Raw genomic sequence first — 27,012 nt, forward strand, 5'->3', positions numbered from 1 at the left:
GTGCGTCCGGAGGGATCCAACGCGCGCCGATCACCGCCATGGATTGGGCGAATCCCACTGCCTTTTACAGCCAGCAGCGGGGTTCGCGCGGCCGGAAAGCCGCCGGGTTTGAAGCGGCGCGCACTTACCGCGCCGGAGCCGCCTCCCCGCAGCCCGGGAAGCGGAACCGCGGCAGCCCGGCCCGCGCTCCCATTGGCTCGGCCCGCCCCCGCGCGTGACCGCGCCCGGCCCTTCCCGCTCGGAGCCGGCCCGGCCGGCGGGGCCGGGGCACGCTGTGCCTGCGGGGTGGGCGACCTCACGGGAGGGACACGGGCGACAGCGGCGGCGACAGCAGCAGCAGCGCCGCCACCACCGCCCGCCGGCATCACGGGCGGCCGCCGCGCCCGGGGCCAGGAAGGGGGGCGCGCCACGTGACGGGGCGGTTCCCGCCCTCTTCCTCCTCCTCCCGCTCTTTCTTCCCCCGTCCCGCCCCGTTGGCTGTTGCCGTGGCGACACGGGAAGGAGGAGGCGGGGCCGCCGCCCCACCCCGGCCGCGCCGCAGCCCGTGAGCGCGGCCCCGCCGCCGGCAGCGCCGCCCAGGAGCCGCCGCGGCGGCCCGGAGCATCCGCCGGGCGGGGAGCGGAGCGGAGGCGGCTGCGGCGGCGGGCACAGGGCGGGGCGGCCGATGGCGGGGGGGTGAGGAGGGGCCGTCGGCAGGTGCGGGTCGGGCGGGCGGTCCGCGCTGGCGGGAGGATGCGCGAGTACAAGGTGGTGGTGCTGGGCTCGGGCGGGGTGGGGAAGTCGGCGCTCACGGTGCAGTTCGTGACCGGCACCTTCATCGAGAAGTACGACCCCACCATCGAGGACTTCTACCGCAAGGAGATCGAGGTGGACGCCTCTCCCTCCGTCCTGGAGATCCTGGACACGGCGGGCACTGAGCAGTTCGCCTCCATGCGGGACCTCTACATCAAGAACGGGCAGGGCTTCATCCTCGTCTACAGCCTGGTCAACCAGCAGAGCTTCCAGGACATCCGACCCATGCGCGACCAGATCATCCGCGTCAAGAGGTGACTTGCCCGGCGGCCGCTCCTCCGGCGGCCGCGCCCGACGCCCACCTGCGGCCCGGCCCGCCCCGCCGGGGCCTGCGGGCCTCCCGCCCCCCCTCCGTGCCCTCCTCCCCCGCCCCGGTGCCCGGATCTCCGGCCCGGGGGCTGCCCACGCCCGCTCAGGTGCCTGCCCCGCGGCTCCCTTCCCTCGCCCTGCCGCCTCCGCCCTCCCCCGGGCGGCAGGGCATTCCCCCCATCCCGCCGCCCCCTCGGGAGCCGCGCCCGCAGCCCCGGGCTCCCCGTGGGCGGGCGCCGGCCGGGGGCGGCGGAGCGGGGGCAGGGACCGGGGGCTCCGGTGGTTTCCGCCGCTCGCCCTCCCCCCAGTCGCGGGTGCGGGGAGTTTGGGGTGCTCCCGTATGGAATACGGTGGAGAATCTGGCCGGAGGCTGGAACCGTGGGGGCGGAAAAGCAGTTCCCCCAGTGGTGTGTCGGGTCAGGCAGCACTTTCTTGGTGGACGTGCTGTGGCCGATGTGCAGGGGAAGCAGCACCTGGATGCTTTCGTGCGGCAGACGAGAGATCTGCCTGTTCAGATACATGCATAGGTATTTCCGTGAACTTCCCACTCTTAAAAGTGCAGGACGCCAGCCTGTTTCTCGGAGGGAGTGACGGCTGTGAGTGTTAGGCCTTATGTGTGCTGGTGTTTCTCTTAAATTTCCCACGGTCTGGTTGCCAGCCGCTCTGTTCGGAGCGAGCCCACGGTGGTGAAACACCGGTGCCTACTGCCAGTGTGTTTTTATAATCGCTGCGTTGTTTAGATGTGCATCCATCAGTCAGATGTCGGCGGCTGAAATGCAGCCAGTCGCGCTAAAATAAGGGTAGATGCACCATTTGAAATCATAGCAACCGCTTGAACCGGAGCGTAGATGAGAAAATGCCGCTGGCCAGATCATCGCAGACAGAGGTCTGCTACTGCCCGTGCAGACAGGCTGTAATTATATCGCAGAACTGGTTGTAGCTTTGGCTTGGACATCTGAAAGGGAAACCCTTGTAAATAACTTCGTTGGACCACATCTGTTGGATTTGCATCTTAATGCTGAGTAGAGCATAAAAGGTGATAATAATAATGGCTAATCATATGGTCGGGTATGGTCTGTTCACAGAAACTGCCATTCCAGACCAAGGCCTGGGGAAGATGTATTTTGAAATTGGGGAGGAGGGTGAGTAGGGGAAAGGGGAGGGAGGAGGCAAAGCGCTGCTATTTTTCAAGACTTGCAACTTTTTCATAGTGGGTGTTTCTTAATGTGTGTCCTGACTTTTTCAGTGGAGATTTCTAAAGACCAATATAATGGAGTTACTTTGAATTTATTATGAAAAATGCATTTTCAAGGTCCTTCCATCCTTATAATTCGCACGTAACTTACAGAAGAATGTTTTTTCAATGAATAGTTCAGGTAGACTTTCTTCATTAATTAAAGCTTTTTGTTTTCTTGTATTTAATCATCACTATAAATTCGTTTAGCTTCTGGATTTATATCTGTGGCTTTTGCAGCTTACTTTGTACCTTGCGCTGAAGCATCTGCATTCAGACCCCAGCTGACGAGCTGTAGATAGGTGAAGCAGAATAGAAAGCAACTTGTACTTCCATAGTTGCATTGACTCAGCACTGCTGACAGTGGGTCTTAATGCTGCTCTCATTTTTCATCTGCCAGCTCTTATACTGCAAGGCTTCAGCTTTTGGCTTTTGGTTAGATATTTTGTGAGACATATGAGCAACATTGTAATCCTAAATTTCATTTATGTGAAGTAATCTAAATGCAGCTGAAATCCTGAAAATTTTAGCAAGCCCAGATAATTTTAATGGAGTTGTAGTTGGAAGGAATATGATGCATTAAAAGGATGTAGCTTCAGCAAGGGTACCAGATTTTTACTTGTTAACTTGCCTGATTTACATTTGTGGGTTGTGGTGGGGGTGTTATGTTTTGGAACTTAGGTTTGCAGGCAGTGCAAGACCTAATGTGCTGTAGACTTAAGTTTGCATCTTTCTTACCAGTTGAACCTGAAAAATGTGTATTTACAGATACCGTATGCATCTGTACAAGGACTTCTAAATTATAATTTATAGTTGCAGAAAGGCATTTAATCCATGTTGAGAAACAAATAATTGTAGTATTGTTTTCTTGGGAGTTTTGGATGACAACTATATGCTTATATTGTTACAAAACCGTGTTCTGAAAATCTCTGAACTTTAGTTGTACCTGAAAACCAATTGGCCAAGTCTCTGTTAGATATCTGTGCATTTTGCATATTGTCCTTGCTATTTTGTTTTATTTTTTTGATGAAAGAATCTCTGTGTTAAACCATAATTAGAGAGTAATTTTAATTAGTCTCCCAAGAAGTAGAAAAGCCAGTTGAAATTCCCTCTTTGTGTTAAGAGATGCTCACTTGAGTGTTCTGCTTCCCTGGTCTAACCACCACATACCAGGCCAGCTGAGCTTAGCGAGTCCTTCGCACTACCTGATGAAGCTGAGTGACCTTAGAGGAATGAGTGACATGTTCATGAATGAAGGAGAGGAAACAAGTGGACATTCACTTAGCTCTGAGGCTTAGTGGTTAGAAGTGATTGAGATCACTCTTGCTCCTCTAGTTTCTGTTCTCTTTAAATAGCTATTTAATATTAGTGCATAAATAGACTTAGTCTGAAATCCAGCTCTGCCAGCTTGCAGAGAACTCCCCTGATGGCAAAACTATAAAGATGAGCTTCCTTGTGTAGTGTGTGTCGACCTGGTATCCCTTTCAGTCATGGTGCGCAGCTTAATCAAGAGTGGAGGATGTCTCCATGGCTTTTAAACAGGTAATTAAAATTCTTTCCTGGGAAATGTTTTAAATGTAAACAGTATTCCTCTTTCTAAAGTTAAAAAAAAAATTGTTTAGACCTTTCAAAGAGAGAGTCCAGGAGCTTTTCTTTCAGAAGGGAGCCCTGCCAGTTCTGAGTGCATAGGTGTACCCCAGCAGTTCTGCCTAGAGAGAGGATGAGGAGGAGGAGGAGGTTTCGGAAGTGCTCGCTGTACTCTGGGCTGGAGTTTCCTGCAGTGCAGAGTGCTACCAGTGTTGGATGAAGGATCATAGTGGTACAGAATCACAGCTGCCATTCTCCTTCCCCCAGATGCTTCATCTGAAATGCCTTGATCCCAGTTTGGGCACCTAGTGCTGGTTTCTGTGCACTACTTGTGCCAAATAGGTCCATTAAGCCTCATTTCTTGATTCTTGCATATGCTGAAGGTTTGTACTGCTAGGAAGATGGAGTGTACATAAGGTAGCTTTGAAGACTACTTATTTTCTGTATTTAGGAAGGATAAAAAGAATCAACTGCTGCTTTACTGCCTCCTGGTGAGGTAATACACAAAGTATGTAACCTGTGCATTGGTAGGTGTACAGCTCTGGATTTCCTTCTTCCTTGAATTTACAGGCTTGACAGCAAAGGATTGACTTATTTATGCTGCAGACAGAGCTCACCACAGTTTCAGAATGAGCTGTTTTCTGGAGAAAACTTCTATTTGTGAGAGCAGGGCTAAATTGGATGAGTGGGCCCATGCCAACGAAGGTCTGCAGTGAAGGAAGAACAGAAGCTGTGAAAAGAACAGATTGGAAGTGGTACACCCCAGTTAGATGTCAAAGTTTAGAAGTAATTAGTGAATATGAAGATTAGGTACTGTAAATTTTATTTTGTGGAAAAAGGAGTTGGATATCTTTTAACACTTTTGTGTTTTTCTGTTGTGTAATTAGAAAGCTCTCTAAAGAGAATCTACTGGTATTTGCCAAATACTGATTTATAATTTTTAATATGACTGCCAATGTTTTTCTGTTATGAAGGTATGTTAAAAATTCACTAGGTATCAATTCTAGGTGCTTGCTTAGCCTTCAGTAGTGTAATTTCTCAATCTGTTCTACAGGTATTATAGTGATTTTTTCAGTTGAACCCCATGAAATAGAAAACGTTATTATTTCTATTCAAGCAGAAAATAAGAGCCTAGAATTAAAAAAAAGAACTCAAAGTTAATCCAGAGTTCTTCTCTTGCAGTAATTTCTCTAGATATCTCATCTGTGCTTTGAGTACAGGAGTGTTGCGTTCATATTTTAGAGACTAACAGAGCCTACTTAAAATATTTCTTATAAGTGCTATTTTATTCCAAGTAGTGAAAAAAGCACCTTTTCATTAATGCTTTTTATCTAGAATGAAAATACCAGAAAATTTATTTTATTTAGATTGGCTGAAATTACAGGCTAAATTATATAAATATATTGCTATGAAACATCATAGAAATGTGTCTTTGAGTTGACAATGTGGTTTATGAGCAATATTAAAATCTGCCTCCCAGTGTAGGGATTCTGTGTAGTCATTTAAAACATAGAAGAGATGTAATTATTGAAATTTATTAATTGTGAAATCAGCGTCTGCAGTCAATGATAATTGATGTATTTAGTGACTTAATGGTGATTAAGTCTGGAAAACTATATTTCAAATTACAAATTGCTCAAAAGTCTAGTTGAAAGTATTGCTTTCCAAGTATTATGAAACTGAAGTATGATTTTTATTCAAAGAGCGTAAGACCTCTTTAAACAAGGTTGAATTTTTCAGTTTTCTGAAATTCTATGTATGTTGCATCCTTATTTTCAGAAAGTACTTTTTCTACTTTTAAAAATTAATTAAAGAATTCTTCATAAACACTCTTATAACACCTTCAACCACAAACATGGTTTCAACCTTTCAGGAAGAAACACTGAAATGTTTGGTAGAAGTGAAATATGGAAAATCCTGTTTCTTCTGAAGTGTACTGTGTGCAAAGCTTGACAAACATCTAGGGATTTTCATGGGTGCTCGCTGTGTAGAGATGGCAGAAATAAGCACACACTGAAATCCTTATGTCTTCTAGCTGGAGTTCTTTTTCTTGCAATAATCTTAATGTAATGGATTGGTTTGAGTACTCATCTTTAGATAAAAAAAGGCAGAGTGGGTAAAAAGCAAAGCCCCCATTCTCCCCTTGGCCACGCTGCCAACCACTCTTGTGCACCCATCAGATGAAATTTAGGGCTTGATTGGAGGAACAGATTAACAGATTGTAAATCTCAAACAACATTTGTTCATATTTAGGTACCATAGAAGAACTCTAGTGGTCTCCCTTATTTTTTTTTTTTTCTGTCTTTCTTTTCAAAGGGACACCTATGGATAGCCGCTTATCAGGTGGGAACCTCATTGATTTATAAGAACAAAATGTAAATACTTTGGGCATCAATAGAGATGTAGAGGAGTGGTAGAAGGAGTCAGTCTTACCTAATTGACTCTGTGTATAATATCAGAACCTTCAGCTGTCTGGCCATCTCTTGTGTTTTATTGGGGAACTGATATGTAGACTGTCCTCTAGAAAGTGTCTGTAATAGAAAGAGGACAACTCAGATTTGTGCTCTCATGTTTTTAAAGTAATTGTAGAGACCAAAAGAAGCATTGTATAAAGCTTAGATTAATTTTTTGTGTGTGTGAATCTACTTTTGTTTTAATTTGAAATTAATGAACTAATTCTGTCAGATAAAATTACAGGTTCCCAGAAGTCACGTACCGATAATCCTCTAAAAAGCATCTCTGACAATGTGCAATTTTAAGCTATAGTTTGACTTCGTCTTAAACTCAGATATTTCAAGGTACTCGTGCATCTTCAGAATATATAACCTTTAAGGTTTTCCTGTAGTAACTTCTGAATTTAATTGCATATTTACAGAGTTCTCTTGACTCTCCCTCCGTCACTCTCCCACTCTCACATTCTTGATAATCTGAAATAGTTGTATTACTTTGAATTTCTTAGAGTGGAAAATGTGAAAATTGGAGACAATGCTTATAATCAACTTTCTAAAGTGTTGGGGATTTTTTGGCTGTTTCCCTGCTCCCTATCACCCCATGGCCTAGTCCAGATAATTTTATAGGTATTCATTCCCAAGTTTTATTTATTTTTCTCTGTGAGGTAAAGTATCATGATAGTTTTCATATGCGAACACTGAATATAAATATTTTTTTATCCCCTCCTGCTTTTTAGGTGTTCTTTGGACTTTTATTGAAAAAGCCAGGTAGGCAAGCTCCTTTTGTATGCGTGTTTAGTTTAGATTGTGCTAGTTTAGAATATAGTGCTTTTTTTTTTTTTTTTTTTTTTGTTTTTAAATGATGCTTGTATTCCTTAGCATCATCTTCTGGGTTTGGGTCTTAATTGCTGCTGTAGCTTATGTTGTTGTAGAGATGTGTGGATAATTTTTGGATAGCTACAACTATCGAACAGTAGAACAGTATGTGGCAAGACTCCTTAAATTTGTTTTTGGTTGTGCAATATTGCTTGATTGTGTCTGTGATGCAAAAATGTCATTTAATGTGTTAAAGACCAAATGTAACCATGACTTTAATTGCTTTCATAACTTAGTTCAGTAATATAGCATTAATGCTTGGGGTTGAATGTTTTTTATCTTGCTCTTCATTAGGCTGTTTTGACACAGATTTTTGAATATTTGGAAAATTTTATTTTAAAAAATCAATATTCGTTAGAATTTCTAGTTTTGCCTTTGAATTTCTGTTTTGCTGAGAGGACATTAATTCTTTAAATACTGTTTTTCATAACCATTACAGTTGGCAATAAGCTTAATATTTTCTTTCAAAGTAATTCTTCATTTGGGTAGTGGATTGAAATAAGTTTCATTCTTTGGTCTAACATAGAGCATTTTGAGTAACATTATGTTTAGTTAAAGCTCTTATGTTATCAGGCATACTTTTTAGACTAAAATTTTTAAAAACAGACATTCTTCAGCTGTTGGAAGTTCTTAAATGAAAATGTGAAATGTCTGAGTGGGTGGATCTCCCAAAAAAAAATCATCAAATCATTCCATTAAGTTTCTTTTCTCGTTTTCATCTTAATAATTGAATGTCAGATTTTTATTTCTTGCACCTAAGAAAAAACCTGGGGTTACTGGTTATTTAATTTCTGGAGCATTACAAGTGTTGCTCAAACAATTTTTTTTCCTCCTTGTAAATTGTGTAGGTGGTATGTGATGATAACGTTTTGAGAGAGAATAGGGAAGCAATTGGAACTGCAGTGCTAAATTATCCTGGCATGTAGTGACTTGTATAAGGGTTTATGTGTAAAGATTTTAAGGTAACAAGAACTGTAGCTATCTGCTTCTATGGGCTCTCTTATTCATTAGCTTGTTTCTGCTCTTTTTGGGGGGCTTTGGGTTTGTTTTGTTCTGTTCTGCGTTTGTTTTCCAGAGGTTTCCAACACAGGACTAGTATTCAGTTTTTGCTGCACTAAGACAAACACTGTAGTCTAGGTACAGTGTACAATGATGAATGCAACTTGAACACTTTCTTTGTCAATGGGTTGGATGCATTTTGGCAGCTGTGTTATCTTAAATCCTAGTCTAGACAAGAGAATTAAAGGTGTGTTAGGAGCACGTTATCCTTTCTCAACATTAATGCCATGGGACCCACTCAATTATTTGGGTTCTGTATTCTTCAGAAATGCAATGGTGACAATATTTTAATTCTTGTCTTGGTTTAGCCCCAGACTGGGTGAAAGATCAGGTGAAGGACAAAAAAAATGAATGTTTTTAGAGTTAAGTTTGTTTTGAAATACTGCTTGTGTCTTGTAGATAGAGCTTTAACAATTTTAAAAATACTATCTTCTGCAAAAGTCATGGTAATGAGCAAGATATTAAAACATTTTAAAAATATTAGGATGTAAGAGTGTAGGGTAGTGGTCTGTGGTAAAATAAAATACAGTTCTTATTTTATAGATTGTTTGGGAGACTCCCATTATTGTTCTGGTTAACAGGTAGCCACCTTAACTAAAGATTAATAGTGTTTCAGATTCCCATGTGAGTTTCAACTCAACTACAATTTAATTTGAACTGGAAATGAATTGGATAAGGCACTGAACTAAAGTCCTCTGAATGTTGTGAAGAAGAGCTTTGATCCTGGATTTCTGATTAATTGCAAGAAAGGATGATTTCAAGAAATAGCCAAATAGGTCACTGCTAGCCTACACACATCTACTGAATTATGAGCAGGTTTCCATAGGGGAATGTTTGAATTCTTTGCCCTCTTATTCCTAATATATTTCACAGTAAAGAGTATAAGCCAGGACTGATCAGCCTACTTTATCTGATTAGATCTGGTTGCAGTTTCCAGCATTGCTGTAGCATCTTTTAAACTGCTGTACAAAATCTTAGTTGAAACATTTTAAAAGAATAATTGGTATGCTTCTGCATATTCAAAAAAACTGTGAACTTTATAAGACCAATATAGAAATGCATAAATTCTTTCCTCAATAATTCTTTTTCTTTTGAAATGTCCTTACTGTGGTTTTAATTTATAAAATTTTTGAAACTCCTTGAGTATTTTGGAACTAAACAATGAATGCAAAATATTTGGGGTTCATACCATTTTCCCAAGAATTTATAAATGAGTGGGGAAAAAAATCTGGCAGGTTTTTTTTCACCCACCTCTGTATTTGATGATGCAGAATGCTGAACAAATATATTTTTTGAACTGGGACATCAGTCCTAATTTGTATACTGCTACTTGTAAATACATGATTTTAGGAAGGTATGTTTTCAGTCTGTGGATTACTTTCTACTGCCATAAGAACTTGATGTGTTAATAGGTTTTCCTAGTAGTAGTCTTCTCTCTCCAGAATTTGCCCCTCTTCTGCTGAAAGAATTCTCCTGAAGACCTGTCACACAGTGGTGTTTTGTGGTTTTCTTCTGGGTTTTTGTTAGCTTCAGGAATTCAGGTTGGGGGTTTTTTAGTAATATGGAGGGAAGAAGATGATCATGTTGAACTATTCCTTTTGGAGGATTTTATCAGATGCCTTTCATATGCCCATAACCGCACAAAGCAAAAAATCTAAACTGGTCTGAGTGTTTTTCAGTTTCCAGTTAAATCCAGATTCTCCCTCTAGGTGCTCAAAGAAGACATCTGCTCTGTTAGTCTCAGATGCAGTTAGATTCTTGGTAGCTGACATGCAGGCTACTCCCTACAATGCCTGAAAGAGAGAAGAATGAGTCACCTTCTGCTAGGTTAAGGCTGCTGCAGTCCTCTGTCAAAGTGCAAGTGCTAATGTGAATTCTCCCAGTTCTTTCTTCCATTTGTGTTTGGAGGGAGGGGAGTGGGGTTGTCAGTGTGGTACCACTTAAATCTGTGTGATCTGCTTGGATTCTTTAACATATGAGCTCCTCAGGATGCATGGAGGCTTCGGAGGTAGGAGAGGTTGGTTTCGTTATTGTACCAAATGTGCAGGATGCAAGCAGGCACTCCTGGCATCGATCTTCTGAACATGCAGTGCTCTGGAACAGATGCCTTTTAAAATATATTTTTCCCAATGCCAACCTTCTCTTCTTATGCATTTCATTTAGAAATAAGTGAGACCCAGGCCTTACAGGAAAAAACCACTACGCTATTTTGGGTCATTTCCTTAGGAATCTGCTTTACTCTAAGGTGTATAATACTGTTACAGCAAAACATTCAAACTACCAGGTCATGTATGCAGAATCTTTCCTCTTGGGAAAAAGGCTTGGCCACGGGTCAAACACTTAAAAAGTATGGGAGAGAAATGCAAGTCAATATGGCATCATGAAGCAACAGCTGACCTTTCCTGAAATATTATGGTCACCTGGACTAGGGGATTCTCCTGGTGATCATTGACTATATGGGATATCAATTTGCATTTTTGCAGTGCCTTCCTAATCTAAAGAGAATAAGCAGTCCTGAGAAATAACTGGATACCAGTCCTCGTATCTTTCTTTATCTTGTGCATCCAATCTTTTTCTGTTGTTCCCTTGGGATTTGTGAATTTGCCTTCATGTGTTTGTATTTGCCTTCGTAGTGGTACATCTTCAACAAAAAGATGAAAGAGTATTTTCTATACCTCTCTTGCAATTTAGTGGTTAGAACAGTCTTCTGGGAAAAGCAGATGTGAAACTCCTGTGACTAAAGGAGGTGTGTGGTCTGTCACCTCATTGATCAGGGTTGTAATCACTGTACTACGTCATGTGTGAGAAACGGCATTGACACCACTTGCTTTTATTCCCAGGGCTTTCTGGCAGTGTTTGGTGAGTTAGGGCTCTTGAGGGACTTGGCTGCTTGCATAAGTCTGCAGAGACCTTAGGTGTGTGACCCTGTTTTGGTTCCAGTATGTGGCTCAGCTGGTCTTGCACAACTCTAGGCCTTCAGAAAGTTACAGTAAATTCACGAATACAAGCCGCACGGAATATAAGCCGCACTGCTGGTGTGTTGGCAACATTGTTGCCTTTGTTAATAGATAAGCCGCACCCGGAATATTAGCCGCACTTTAGTTCGCAGCGAACTTTCACAAAATCGTCATTTAGTAACACAATCGCGGGATCGCTGGGGCTTACTGGCTTACTGCCGACCTCGGAAACATTGTTTCCAAGTGAAAAAAGACACACCCTTTATTTACAAGCCGAAAAAGACAGGAACAATAGTGTGGTCATTTTGCGAGCATTCCCAATGGATCCGCGTTACCTTTAAACAGCCGCTCAGCCGCGCGGGCAGGCAGCTGAGCTCCGAGCGGAGCCACATCTCCGTGCTCCGTGCTGGCACAGGAGCGGCCGTTGTAGCCCTTGCGGCCCGCGGGGGGAGCGCCGCTCCGGCCCTCGCAGCCCACGGGGGAAGCGGCCCCGTTTTAGCCCCCGCGGCCTGCGGGGGGAGCGCCGCTCTGGCCCTCGCAGCCCGCGGGGGAAGCGGCCCCATTTTAGCCCCCGCGGCCCGCGGGGGGAGCGCCGCTCTGGCCCCCGCGGCCCGCGGGGGGAGCGGCCCCGTTTTAGCCCCCGCGGCCCGCGGGGGGAGCGCCGCTCTGGCCCTCGCAGCCCGCGGGGGAAGCGGCCCCGTTGTAGCCGTTGCGACTGCGGGGGGAGCGGCCGTTGTAGCCCTCTCCCTGCGGGCTGAGCAGCTCCCCCAGCCCTCTCCCTGCGAGCCGATTGCCCGCTTCATCCCTCTCCCTGCGGGGAGAGAGGCTCCCCCAGCCCTCTCCCTGTGAGCCCAGCCAGCCCCGTAGCCGCACAAGACTGAAAACACTTTAAAAAGTACAGAGAAATATCACACACTTTTATCGAACTGCCGAGGTAACTCACCCCGATAACAACCCCCGCCCCTCAGTAACGCCGCCATCCACAGGCAGGCAATAAACTGTTCTCTGATTGGTTCATCGTTGGAACAACGGGAAACCATGGATTTCAGACTGTTTTGGCTCGGGACTGGACCAGCATGATACTAGGTAAGGGCAGACATCACATTTTTGTCCATAGATTAGCCGCACCGGAATATTGGCCGCATTTTCGGGTTTCCACCAAAATTTTAGTCTTCTTGCTGCGGCTTGTATTCGTGAAATTACTGTACTGTATTTTGACAAAAACTTTGGGTGGGTGTAGCTTTTGAAGTAATTTAGTGGGGAAGGAGAAATTTTGGGGAGCAGTCTCTTGGTCATGGACCTTTAAATGCTTCTGGAGTCCCAGTGTATTTATGTACCTCAGTTTTGCTTTCAGAGCCAGAAATATTTGCCATCAGAATAAGCTGATTTCTCTACCTCCATTTTCACATCAGTTTCATTCTGGATGTTTTGAGCAGACAGTTTCTGAATACCTTTGTATGACTTTTTTAGTATAGTATATGAAATAGGCCACAGACTTGATGATCAAATCATCCACGACCTAGGCTTAACAAGTCTTGTACTTCAGATGCCTTACTTCTCTAGAAGGAGTTCTATGCACAGCTTATATTATATTGCTGATTATAAAATTTTATTTGGAGTAGAATCTGCTTAGATGTCTATGTTTATACAAATAGTTGTCTGAGGGATGATAGACTCTCTTTCCTAGAAAGAAACTGAAGAAGATGATATCAGGATAGCCTATCAAGAGTCCATAGAGTTTTAATGTTAAGTATCAAACAAGAAGAAACTTGATTAGTTTGCCTTCCTTAGGTATCTCTTCTGTCTGTCTCTTGGCTTGGCTGTCTGCAGCCTCACTCAACATTAGAAGCTGCGGGTGCTCAGCAGTCTCTTTTCATGCCATCTGTTTCTCCAGTAGTTGGTATAGGTTGGCCATGTAAGAGAATCGATAGCCTTGTGCTCCATGGCCCTTGATATTCTAGAAAATTTAGACATGATGGCACATTCTAGAATTTCACTCAATCCAAATATTCCCAAAATGCATTAAAACTGCGGAGAAGCCAGGCTGCCTGCTGGTGTAGTGCATGTGTGGGTATGTTTTGATGGGAATGGGGTTGAAGAGTCCTCTACTGCCTTTAAACATAGCATAATGGATCAGCTGATAGTTTTGCCTGGACTGCATGAATGGATCTAATAGTCTCACCTTTAGTCTGGCACCATACACAATGTAGTTGTTCCATCTGAGATTTTGTAACATCTGTTACTTAACAAAGTATCACTGTCTTATTATGCAGTTGCTGCAAATTTCTGTTTTACTAACCAACAGTTTTTAGTCAAACTTCTTGTGACTCTTATTTCTAATGCTTTCTTGTAACCAGATTTTGTAGCAACCAAAATCAGATAGTTGCTACCCATCAGACAAGTCTGTTAACAACTCTTGGCAAGGAATACTGTTCCTATTACCACTCTGAGTTCCAGTTTTTACATTGTGGGAATGATCTTGCTGCCACCAGGCCTTTTGCCCCAGATTCTGCACAGATCTTGTAATTGGAAGACTTGTTCCTTATCTGTGTGCAGGGGGTTTTCAGGAGCCGTGATGAGCAAATGCAGTCCTTGGACAGCCTCATGATGGACTGGAGCTACTGTTCCTTTTGTCATTTTGATTTACACTGTTGGTTACACCTGTAATTGCCAAGAGCTCAGCTACTGGGCTGCAGGGTGGTCTGTAGCCAGGGCATGTGAACATTTAGCAGGAAACAGGGCCCTTTCTCAAGGGAAGGAAGTGAAGGGCACTTGCAGATGATATGAACCCTCTGTCACAAGACTAAACTGTAGCAGACATCTTTAAAGGGCCCTTGTCTCTAAAAATTATATCACAAGAAGCTGAAAGTAAACATTGTGGTAGCTTGGTGGTGGAAATGTGATTTATCCAGACTGCTTCATCTTATGTACTTCAGTAATTCTTTGAATAATCCATGCAATTCAGGTTTTACCTACCAAAGTTTACTGTGTAACTCTGTTAGGAAAACAAAATATACAGAAAGAGCACTTGAACTTAAAATGTCCCGATTGCTCTGGAACATGAGAAAGAGGGAAGGAAGGGAATATGAATTGTAGGGCTTACTAATGTGTCCCTAGGCTTGATAGGGACACATTGGAGAAAAACAAACAGCCCTGTGTTTACAAAGTTTTCACATCTGGAAAGAATTGCTTCATTGTAGGCTTTAGAGAGGAAAGAAGTATGATTTTTGAAAAAAAAGATTTTTCTTTCTGGGGCTTCTCAAGAACTTTGTCATTGAATATAATTGCTGCAATTTATTGCAGGATATTGCCTTTTCTATTTTTTTCTCATGAACTATATTTGGTAAAAAATACACCCAAAAAAAGAAGAGAAAAGCATCCTTTTTAAAATGAGATTAGTATATTCAAAAAAGAAAACAAATAAGCCAGAGGTGTGAAATCACCTAACTTGGTGAATGTTGAATTCTCCTCCAGGTGGTTTTTTGTCAGAAATAGTGACTGCCATTGTGGTAGCTTCATCTGCTGGAGAGGGACAATGGTAAGCTCAGTCTTGGATGAAAGCTAAGAAGGCACTCCTTGAAAGTCCATCATTACTCTAAAATTAAGCAATTGTATTGCCTTCCTAGCTGGGATAATTAGACTGGTAATTGAAGTTTACATTCTTCTCCAAGAGATGATCAAAACACTTGCTTTGAAAGACTTTCTGTCTGTCAGCAAGAAATGTGGTTAGATTAAAAGGACTGGGAACAGTCTGGGCTTCACACCTCCGCACACACCTTCAGATTAATTGGAATGGCCTTTCTGAATAGGACAACTTAATGTGGAAAAAATAATTAGTGAACTATTTTCAGGAAATTCTAGTTACCAATTAGTGATTCAATGAAGAAAGTGTAATGGACACTGGGGTGTGTGTGTACAGTACCTTAAAACATTATGTCTTTCTTAAAATAAAAACTATATTTTTCAAGTATTTTCTTACTATTTCTTTTGAGGGTTAAGTATACAAATTACTATCCTTTCTGTACCTAAAATGTGAGAAATAGCCATGTAAACATTGGGATAATCTTTTGCTTCTTTGAATGAAATAAAGTACATATCTGTTTTGGTTTTTTTTAATTAAGTTTGCTCAGAAAGAGAGACAGTTAAAATGTATGTGTATGTAAAAGATACACACAAATATATGCATATATGTACACAACAGGTGTTCAGTCTTTTAGCCATTTGGGGTCAGGCCTCAAGATAAAATAAAAAAATAATTAATGCGTTCTATCAGGTTCTGCAGTCATCTTCTGTTTAAAATAATTTCAAATAGACTTTGTCTACATGTGAGAATTCTTTAACCAAATTACTTCTGATCAAGTTTGTTTAAACCAATATAAGACCACATTGTTTGCCTCATACCTAATTTGAGCAATATTAAAATTGGTATCCATGCAGGAATTTGCAGCATTTTAAAGAAGTTTCTTAGGTTGACCTGGCTTGTTTGTATTTTCCCCCCTATGAAAAAAAAAATTGTGCCAGTAAGAGATGTAGGCACTGATTTAGTTCTGTTTCCCTCTCTCACACACTTGTGCATGGGTTGCTTTTTTTCTATCTCCCCCATCTTGCTGGGTGGCACCGGCCATCGGCCAGCACACAGCCACCGGCAGAGCACCAGCACGGAGCTGCTCCGGTGCCCAAGGGATGTTCACAGCCAGAGCCTTGGGCACTGACCACAGTGCTGCTAACACAGCTTTGGCACAGCTAAGGTGCCCCCATCCCCAGAGATGCAGCAGCACAGTGGTGGAGGAGGAGTCCCAGGGGCCAGCCTTGCTGGTAGGGTTAACAGGTACAAGATAAAACGGTCTGCAGAGTTCACTGGCTGCCACAGAGCAGCTTCGTGGGCTATAAAATGGCTGTCAGACAGGTTAGTAAAACTCTTCTGGGAAAATGGAGCTTTTTATAACCTAGACTAGACCCAAGGAAATTAACATTTATGCAGTAGTTAAAATATAAATAGCTCGACATCTGAGATAATGAGTATATCTGAGTTCCCCATTCTAACTGGCTTCATTTTGGTAGTTAATCAAATATTAGATTTGAGATATGCATACACACATCTATGCATGTAGGGAAAAGTAAAATGTTTAGGTTTCACTGTTTTATTAGATACCCTGTATTTAATGTCATCTTATAAACAAGTTCTTACTAAGAAATTTCTGGATATTTGAATGGATTATATTCACAACACTGATTCAGAATGAAGTAGTCTGTTGTTTTTCTTTAATTGGTACCTGTCTTATTGTATGTAGAAAGAATGAAAAAATCTCCTAAGAAAATTATTTCTGAAGTTTATGCTCAAGACAGAAGGGAGGTTATCAGTCCATTGTTCTCTATATTTATTTTTATTTTACGTAGACGTGGTATGTTGGGAGGCAGTATTTTGTATTTGAAGATGAACCAAAATTTATTTTAATAAGAACAAAAAAGTAACAATCAAAAAATCCTGACAATTCTGAAGCTCTTATTTTGGTCTGTTCATCTTTAGAGACAGAAACAGTTTCACTTAACAAGATGTTATATGCTTTTTGAATAAAAGTTCTGTAGTTAGAAAGTTGAGGTGATGAAGATGGAGGTGACTTCTTAAACCTGTGGAGAATAAAACTTTCTTGGTGTTCTGTTTATTCTAACATTCCGATTATTTATAGCAGGAATATGGTAATTAGATAAATTGTTCTGTAAGGTAAGGGTCACCAGCTTTCTGTAGTCATGGTGCAGTGGTTTTTTTTACCAAGTAGAAACTTGGCAGGAGTGAAGAGTCTTTCAGAGCATCTGCTCATGATACTAGTCAAGGCCTTGGGTTTTTTTCTGTGTTGGTAGAGGAGGGTTGACTCTGGTCGAAAGGACATGAAATCAGAATACTATTTGTACAGTAAAAGAGAAAATGATAGCATTTATACTGTTTTGTCCTGAATTGGTTCACTGTATAAGTGCGGTCACTTGCTTAGAATTTCTGTAAAATTGTCCATCTTCTGAAAAATATCCAGAGTTTTACCCTAATTGTACCATTCTGAGGAGGCTCTGTCTCAACAGATCATTTTTTGCGAAGTTTTTTCTATGTGCATTGTAGGATGTTTTTATTAGCTTGAAGGACATTAAGCTGTATTCTTCTTTAGTTTCTAGGGCAACGAAAGTCTCTGCATTGAGCTAGACACACAAATTCTTTTTAGGCTATGCAGTGTCATAAAAACTGTGGTATCTATCTGCCTTAGGTTCTACATGGGCACTGATGAGAAAGCAGAAGTTCAGGCCAGGTTGTCAGTTAGCCCTGTTAGTTTTGTTTTTCTTAAGTTTTAGTGACTTGCAGCTAGGTTCATTGCGAACAGTCAAATTCTTTAGAAAGTAAATAAATGAAAACCTCGGTGGAACTGCAGTTTGTATCAGTATGTAGTGCTCGATTCTGCAGACTAGATTGTGGCAGTCAAATTATCAGAGGTGAATTTTGTGACCTAGGCTTGCATTTCAGGGGCCATATCTGGGTAGTCAGGAGCACAGACTTTTTGGAGTGAAAGGTTCTTGCCTTGAGATGGAAGAGAAACTTTCTTTCACTGTGGTTCTGACTGGACAGGACAACATGGTCGTTCCTGAACTCTAATCCTTTGAAAGCAGGTGATGCTACTAAGAAGGTTTTGAATTAATTGTTAGGCCTATTCTTGAAGACTGTAAAAGTGTAATTTTAATGAGATAGAGACAATCCTATTAGAATACAGTAATTTCACGAATACAAGCCGCACCAATTTGACCAAAATTTTGGTGGAAACCCGGAAGTGCGGCTAATATTCCGGGGCGGCTAATCTATTAACAAAATTCTAAAAGCTGCCAACACGGAAGTGAGAGCCCGCGGCAGCCCCAAGCCAAGCTGGAGCCCGGCCGGCCCCGGCAGAGGTGGGAAAGCCTGGCAGAGGCGGGGCCAGCAGTGTGGGGGCGGGCGGCTGAGCCTGAGCCAGCAGGGCGGGGCAGGGAGGGCGGCAGAGCCTGAGCCAGCAGGGCGGGGGAGCCCGGGAGAACTGGGGCTAGCAGTGCAGGGGAGCATGGCAGAAGCAGGAAGGCCGGCGGGTGGGGCTGCCTGGCAGCGGGGGAAGCCCAGCATAATCGGGGCCAGCAGCGTGGGGGAGCCCGGCGGTGCGGGGGCCTGCAGTGCCGGCCAGGGCGAGGAAACGCGGCGGCGGTGCAGATGGGAGGGGGCGGCCGGCGAGCCTGGTGGCGGCGGCGGCAGCCCTGCCGGCGGGGCGAGCGAAAGCGGCGCTCGCGAAAGCGCCACCCGGCGAGCGAAAGCGCCGCCGCTCGCGAAAGCGCCGCCGCTCGCCGCGAGCCGCGAAAGCGCCGCCGCGAGCCGCGAGCCGCGAAAGCGCCGCCGCGAGCCGCGAACCGCGAGCCGCGAGCCGCGAGCCGCGAGCCGCGAAAGCGCCGCCGCGAGCCGCAAGCCGCGAGCCGCGAAAGCGCCACCGCGAGCCGCGAAAGCGCCACCGCGAGCCGCGAACCGCGAGCCGCGAAAGCGCCGCCGCGAGCCGCGAACCACGAGCCGCGAAAGCGCCGCCGCGAGCCGCGAACCACGAGCCGCGAGCCGCGAGCCGCGAGCCGCGAGCCGCGAACCGCGAACCGCGAGCCGCGAGCCGCGAGCCGCGAAAGCGCCGCCGCGAGCCGCGAGCCGCGAGCCGCGAACCGCGAGCCGCGAAAGCGCCACCGCGAGCCGCGAACCGCGAGCCGCGAGCCGCGAACCGCGAGCCGCGAAAGCGCCACCGCGAGCCGCGAACCGCGAGCCGCGAAAGCGCCACCGCGAGCCGCGAAAGCGCCGCCGCGAGCCGCGAACCGCGAGCCGCGAGCCGCGAACCGCGAGCCGCGAACCGCGAGCCGCGAACCGCGAGCCGCGAAAGCGCCGCGGGGCGGGCGCGGCGCGGGGCGGGCGCGGCGCTCGCGAGGCGCGGCGCGGGGCGAGCGAAAGCGGCAGCGGGGCGGACGGCGAGCCCGGCGGCGGCAGCCCTGCCAGCCGGGCGAGCGAACGCGGCAGCGGGGCGGTGCTGACGGGAGAGGGGGGCCAGCGAGCCCGGCAGCGGCGGCAGCACCACCCGGCCAGCCCCGCCGAGCCGTGGTGCTGAGCTGGGCCACCCGGCCCCGTCGGCAACCATGAGCGGGCCGAGCCTGCCTGGCCCCGCCCCGAGCCAGTAAAGCCCGCTATGCCGCGATCCTCTTACTAATTGGCCAATTTGTGAAAGCTGCGCACGGATTCTCGCGACGAACGAAAGTGCGGCTAATATTCGGGGTGCGGCTTATCTATTGACAAAGACAGCAACATTGTCGAGGCACCGGGGGTGCGGCTTATAATCCGTGCGGCTTGTATTCGTGAAACTACTGTACTTTAAACAAGTTTTGCAGTGGAATTTTTATCATTTATAAATTGGTTAAAGTAATAGAAGAGTGTATTGGCTTTGAAGAATGAACTAATACGTTAGAGGACTATAGTCCTCTGGCCCTTTTAAAATGCATATGCATTTCACTGTTTTTTGCTATTTTTGCTTTATTTATCCACTGAAAAGTTTCACTTTTTATGGTTTAAATAGGGATAAAAACTTTGAAGTTGTCATTAACTTATGCCTGAGCTTTAGTTAATTCTGCAAAATCTGGTTAGTCCATTTTGCTTTCAAAATTCTAATATATGTCTATCTTGAGGCCTGTAAGTATGATTATCACTTCCTCTACATAAATGAATAGCTATAAATATTTATGTGACTTTGTCATTTGTTTCTCAGCCCATTTTCTATGTAAACAAGCATTATGCAACTTAGTTGTCTGCTTGTCTCATCTTCCTCCATTACCTGCCAGTAAGTTTTTAATTCAGCATTGCAGTTAAACTAAATTAAACATTAGGACAAATTCCCAAGGAGATCGTGGAAGGCCTGTCCTTGGAAGTTTTCAAGACTGAACCGTGCATGGCCCTGTGGAAACTGGTTGAGATTTCCTGGCTGACCTTGCTCTGAGCAGGGGCTTGGACTCGAGACTTCCCAAGGTCCCTTCCTGCCCAGATCAACATCTGGAACAGATTAGAAATCTAAATAATGATTGAGTTCTGTCAGAATTGTTGGTGGGAAAGACACGCTGTCACTGCTGTAGTTATGGAAGAAACTGGCGCATGCTTAATCCTAATAAAGTCATAAATTACTTTACAGACTCTGTGCTTTATACAAAGTCTGGATGCTGTTTCAGCTTTTCAAAAAGCATTATTAACAGTATTTTATTGCAATGATTTTCTTTTTTTTGGCTGAGCTACAGGCATAAACTTTGATGTATCTGAATTGGCACAAATCTCTTTGGTCACTTTCTTTCTCTTCCCTCACCTTTGTCAGTGCTTGCTTGCTTGTAAAGGAAGTTTACAGTATATTTTAAAATACTACAGTAGTTTATGTAAACATTTGCACGTCAAGATATACTTCTGAAAGAAATTTCTTGTGACAAAGCATGTATTGATAAATAAATAGTAATACATTTTAGGGTCACTGTTTGAAGACAGCAATGTAATAACCTTTAACTATAGAACAATTGGAGTCCGTAGATTTGTATGATGTGTAAGAGGCTCACATTGCTTTTAATAGGTATCTGCATTTTTCATTGCCTTTGTAAAGGGACCTATTCAGTCCCACATGACCAGAATAGGCAGGTTTTATGACCTTGTAGAGTTTTGTACAGAGGAGCAAGGAAGAAGAGAAATCCCTCAATGTCAACATATGTTTTAAGATATTGTGAACCTTTGCAGTTTCTACTCAAGCTGGGGGTGTTGAAGTGAGGTAACAACCTTGACTTTGTCCCCAAAGCTGGTGTTCTTGTTTCAAGGCACACCTAATCCACCAGCTTTATTGTTTCTTCTGACAGGAATCTGCCCTAATGTTCTAAATACTTGTAAAGAAATCCCAAAATTTTGTGGTGTTACATGGCTTACTGCTGAGAATAGCTGGGATGCAGAGTGCTTTTTCACTTGAAGAGCAAGCAAAACTGCTACTGCATCCTTGAAGATGTTCAAATTGCCTCCATCACTAAGGATGGAAGACCTCAGAAGTTTCTATGTGCCATAGCCAATAGAGGTTAAAGCTGACAACTCTTTTCTTCAGATAGAGAGCAGAGGTACAGAGTTCAAGAGACTTGCTAAGAAATTGCATGGGAGGTCTGTAACAGTGTGTGGAACTGGACCCACATCTTACATCTCATGTCAGCAGCTTGATGCTTAATGTTTTTGCTGTAAAACATCAGAGCATAAAATTAATTATAAGTGGTTATGTGTGAAAAAAGTGGTCATTTAAAAGGTGTCTTTTTTTTTTGAGACTTCAGAACATAAGTAAAAGGTAGATGGTAGTCGCTTTATTTTTAGACTCTTCTATATGTTGCACATTTGGTAGGTATACTGAAAGCCTTGACATATCCAGTCATATGCTCATTGTATTGGAATAAACATTGGTATATTAGCATGGATATGGTTTAAAAATATTCAAGGTAGGAAAACTAATGTGGTTAAGAATAATTTTCAATTATGGATGCAAAGCTTAAATATTGAAATGTGAGGGCTAATTTTCAGGATGTTGAGCTATTCCGACATCTAGTAGCAGTAATTAAAAAAAAAAAATTATCTACTCAACTTTAATGTCTGGAAATTTTTTGAGCAAGAACTTTTTTTGTATTCAAGTAACTATAACATGCCTCATAATCTGCTAGTAGTTTTCTTGACAAGTAGACTTCTTTCAGTATGCATTGAGTAGAGAGACTAGATGAAATTAATGCAGCTGTGAGAATCTCAGATTTGTAGGACATTCTGATTTTCTTGTTGCTTTTAGAAATTAAGCAATGAAAAAAGTCAGGTAAAACATTTGTCTGGTGTTTTTGTGTGGTTTTTTCTTCTTAAGCTAACCAAGGAACAGAAAATTCCCATTTGAAAATTCTGGTGTTTCTCAGTTGCTAAATGTGCCAAGCATTTCAGGTTTTCAACAAGATGATGTTGATGCTTGGTTGTGTAAGATGAGGCTTTTGATTGGCATAGAGAGGGAACTCAAGGATTAAAATCTTGTTTGGATATTCTCCCAGCAAACCTGCTGCTAAGAAGGTAGATTTTATATATCCCTTAGAGTCTTTTCATTCTTGATAATAGACTTCAGTGTTAGCTATGAATTTTAATGATGGATATTAGGGAGAAGTGTCCTTTTTGAGGTGAAAAATAATTTCTTTTTTGTCAAGGCTTTTGAGCATCTGAACCTACTTGTGTCATTGGCTCCTTGTCATCCCCAGCACTCAGAAAGCTGTTTTCCTTCACCTGTGCCAGAGCCTTACTTCTAGAGGGATGGACAGTGCCATGGGATGTAGTTTAAACATTCATGGAGCTCTGCAAGCTTAATGAGAAAATGTCTCCCTAACATCTTAATGATCAGGGATTTATTTTTTTTTAGGACTTACTTTAGTGACTAGCGAACCCTTAAGACACATTGATAGACCTTTGAATTTTCAGATGTTCTTGGCATTCTTACCTTAGAAAGCTGGAGGGAGAGCCAAAGGTAAGTTCAATCTGTAGTGGCTTGCAGAAGCAGGCTGAAAACATGGAAGGAGTTTATTGTTATTCTAGTTCTTCTATGAAATCCTAAATGCGCAAAAATCCTCTGCAGATAAGAATTTTTCTCTGAAGTGAATGGAAATAACCTGTGAAGAGCTTTGGTGTCCTTCATACAGGGATGTCTATCATCCTGTTACCTTTGTTGCAGCAAGGGAATGCAGGTTTACTGCATGGCCTTTGAGTATGTGTGCTGGGTTGTACAATCCATGGTTCTTGTCTCTTGGAAGGTCTCAGCTGTAAGCTGCCTAGGAATAACGTGTGCCAGTGCATTGGTTGAAAAGTGCTTATTGTGAGAGTTGGGAAGCAGATATTTATAGTGTTTCTGTATGCTGTGGTTAGTTGTTTCTTGGGCTTTTGCTTGGAAAGGAGTTATTTCCTCTAATTTCTTACAAGCGCAGCACCAATGGTGAGCCAAACTAGCAAGTGAAGCCAGTTCTAAAACCCACAGAGCTGAATTGGCTTTTAAGTATTTTATTTAAGATGAGGAGATTATTTCCAGAAAGTTTCACATGCAAAGACAAAGTTTCTGAAGCCTCCTCGAAAGTGATATGGATGGTGTTATTTATTATTCTAATATTATCCTCCCAAGTTGTTTTGCAATTATTATTTAATTTGCTATCCTATGAGTAAGTACAATTATCATGACTTTATATACCTCAATCTATCCATCGGAAGAGTATGTTTTCCCAAAGGCTATGTAAGGAGATCATGTCAAAGCCTAGAAAAAATGTTAGATCCCAGTCCTGCAATTAGGCCATACACTGTTCTTTATAGCAAACTGATTCATGACTCAGCCACCTAATTGCAGTGGGACTTCCAATAAACTCTTTAACATCTACTCATTTATAAAAATGATTTTAAGACTATTTTTTTAGTTGGGAGTTGTTGCTCAAGAAATTAAATCATTACACAATATAGCTTACAAAACTGAATATTAAATGCAATTAATTAGTAAACTGGATTGACTTGTTTGCACCAGAATCGTGGGAGTGTTACAGCTGTTCTGTATGGTTTTGCCTGAGAAGCTGTAATATTTTCCATTAGAGAGAAAAGTGCTCAAACTTTGCAGAAACCTACCTTTGTTTAGATTTGAGTATCTATCTCTCTGAAACATTTATACATGTATACAGGTATTGACACATCTTCATTGGTGTCTATCTGCAAGAGTCCATGGAAACATAATTCTGCACAATGACCCCCTAATGGTGTAGTTTTTACAACTACCAAAATACAAAGAATAAGGGTTTGGAAAAAGTGAGATGTCTCCTTTGTCTGAGTGTCTTAAGGTAGCAATATCTTCAGAAGTGTATGTGTGTGTGTCATATATGCATATATATATGAAATACATATATGTTATATATAACACATATATAAAATGTGTACATTTTTATGTATTTATTTATATATTGGTTCAATAATTGGTAGCTTCAACAAAGGGTTAAGATAGTTTTCTCCTTGGAAATTCTGTGGAATTGCTTCCTCATTCTGGTGTTTGAGAGGCTCAGAATCAGACTGGGGAACACTCTGTCCTTCTTCTTATCCTCCGCAGTCATTGTGAGTTTTAACTATCAAGGATTCTGCATTAAATATCCAAGTAATTACGTGAAAGGGATTAGAAAAATTCCTGATAGCTACAGTTGGAATATGTTCTTCCTCTAGATGAGGAAACTGCTTGTTCAAGTTGTGAAAGATTTTACTGCAGGCAATCAAAGTTTGCAAGTTACATTACAAAAGGATATTTAGTTATATTTAGTGTGAATTTGTAAATAACCTAATAGATTTAACTGCAATTTCTGGCACTTTATTTCATATTACCCATAATTCTTTTGCTGTGTATTTTGGCAGGATTCGTACCACAAATCTTTTGTAAGGCCAGAATAAAGAATAATTTTTTACTGACTTTTTGATATTATTTGCATCATTTTCAACACTAATGTCTTTATCCCTTAAATTAATTTCCTTTTTGAAATACTATCAAAGGTGCCAAAAACACTTCAAAAAAAAAAAAAAAAGAGAAAAATGCCCCGTATGTAAAAGTAATAAAGGTAATTTAGTACTGGGGACTCCTTTTGATTATTTGTAATAGTTATCCCATATAGATGCATTTGTATTTCAGTGGTCCCAGTTTTTACCATATAAAACTGCAATCATGCATCTTTCCAAAAACTTCAACAGGACTTACTGTTATAAAATATGGTCTTTAAGAATACATGGTATTATCTTGGTTTGTTTTTATTACACAGAATGATTTGGTAGAAAATATTTGGGTCTGATATGAAGCTCAGGAAAAAAAATCACTTGCAAAATGTGAAATTAGAAAACAGGAACCTGTTTGTACATTTTTCTCTACCGACTAGTACAACTCAGACACACACACACAGAGTGTAGGGGTACTGGGGAATATCTACCACTATTTAAGAGAATCAGATCAGTTTATTAGCCTTGGTGTATGTTTGGAGGGTTTTTTTTAATTCTTGCTGTTTCAATCTTCATTTTTATTGTATTTTCACTGCACATCATCTTTGATTTTATCTTTATCTGATGGCAGTTCTAACCAGAAATCTGAGACGTACTTGTAAAAGAAGTCAGGTACTGCCCATTTTTTCTGGGTATGATTGGAGGTGAAAAAGCTGTGAGGAAAATGTCTATAAGATCATTCTCATACCATTCACCCTGAAGCTGTCTAAATGTTTTAAGCTGTTATTCAAAGTGTGCATAGTAATCTAAATCCACAGAAATGTGGATGATGTATATGCTGTGTGAGGTAAGATAAAATATAGACGTATTTATTGCTGGGTGACATATAAGGCTGTGTGGTCAGTGGTGCATAACTGGGCCACATAAAACATTTGAAGTTTGTGTATTTATTGATTTCAAGTGACTGTGGTGTCCATTCTCAGAAAAAATGAGAGATTTACTGTGGGCTATTGGTCCCAGGTGTTCCTTAAAGATGGGTTACAGGGTGGAGTTTAGCACTGAATTTATCTAGAACTGGGAAACACATTCTGATTGTCTTTTATGGGGCAATGACTGTACCTTGCCAGTAGTGGAAACCCTGGATATGATGGCATTTGACTCTGCACTGGTGTCTTTCACAGGCTATAAATGACTGCAGCCCTGTTATCTCTTCAAGAGTCGCCTCTGCTCAGTACCTGTCATATTGCAGCTAAAGATAGTGTGATCATTTAAACAGGGTGAAGTGCCTTGTTCTTTAATCATGTTCTGCAAACATGTGTAATTGGTCTTGCAAAAATTTGTTCCTGAAGAGGTCTTAAAAAGTCAAGCCTTCCCTTGCTACATTTGAGAGTGTTTCTTACAGGCTCTGCTATATTTGCCCTAGAATACATACTGTGCTGCTTTGATACTGACAAAAGTGGTAGCAATTCTTATTTTCAGGTGGCCCTCGTGCTTCTCATTAGGAATGATCAGTGCTGTTCAAAGCTTTTCTGCCATACTGGGAGAATTGTATTGTCCTGCTCCAGAAATGTGCAGAACTGTGCCACTTTTCTGTTGCTAAGGGGAAAAGCAAGGGCAGATGGGCTGCAGCAAAAGGCAAAACTTCTGCCCAGCTCCCACTGTGGGCTGAGCTGCTGTCTCACAGGCCTGTGATGGGAGCAGCAGCCTGGATTCAGAACTTTAGTATAGGTGATGGGGTTTTAGCTGCTTCTGCTCTGCTAAAATTATTTGTGAGAAAGTTAGATTCTACTAGAGGAAGGATTTGTGAATTTATAAGTTTGATTTTTGTGTTTGTATGGAAGGGTTCTGTGTTGGTGCTTGGACAGTGCAAGGTGGCTCCCTCTTTTTTTTTTAATTTTAATTTGTTTTTTACCTTTATAAAGAACCTTCTTTTCTCTTGGGCTACTGAAATTCAACAGGGTGAAAAGCCTGTGAGGCGGAATGTTTTTCATCCCTTCAAGTTTCATTAGAATCATACAATTCCCCCACATGTGAGAAAATGCCCTTTCCCTGGTGAGCCTGTGCTGCCGCACACCGAGTGGTGGGTGTCCAACATCTGGCTGGTCAAAGCTCTGAGGATGAAGTAGGGTGTCCACGTGGAGGCAGAAGTTGCCTCCAGTGAGATCAGCAGCTGTATTAAGGAGGGTATTGAGCAGGGATCTCTCCCAT

General features: G+C 42.7%; 1 protein-coding gene across 1 annotated transcript in view; it reads left to right on the plus strand.

Moving 5' to 3' along the window:
- Positions 1-685: 685 nt before the first annotated feature.
- RAP2A (RAP2A, member of RAS oncogene family) overlaps positions 686-27,012 on the plus strand; it is a 33,540-nt gene continuing 7,213 nt past the window's right edge. Inside the window, exon 1 of the mRNA XM_033051264.2 lies at positions 686-1,046. Coding sequence (XP_032907155.1) covers positions 733-1,046 — 314 coding nt within the window. The 5' untranslated portion in view covers positions 686-732. The remainder of the gene's footprint in view (positions 1,047-27,012) is intronic.

Source organism: Catharus ustulatus, chromosome 2 (genome assembly GCF_009819885.2).
Source record: "Catharus ustulatus isolate bCatUst1 chromosome 2, bCatUst1.pri.v2, whole genome shotgun sequence".
Lineage (NCBI taxonomy): Eukaryota > Metazoa > Chordata > Aves > Passeriformes > Turdidae > Catharus > Catharus ustulatus.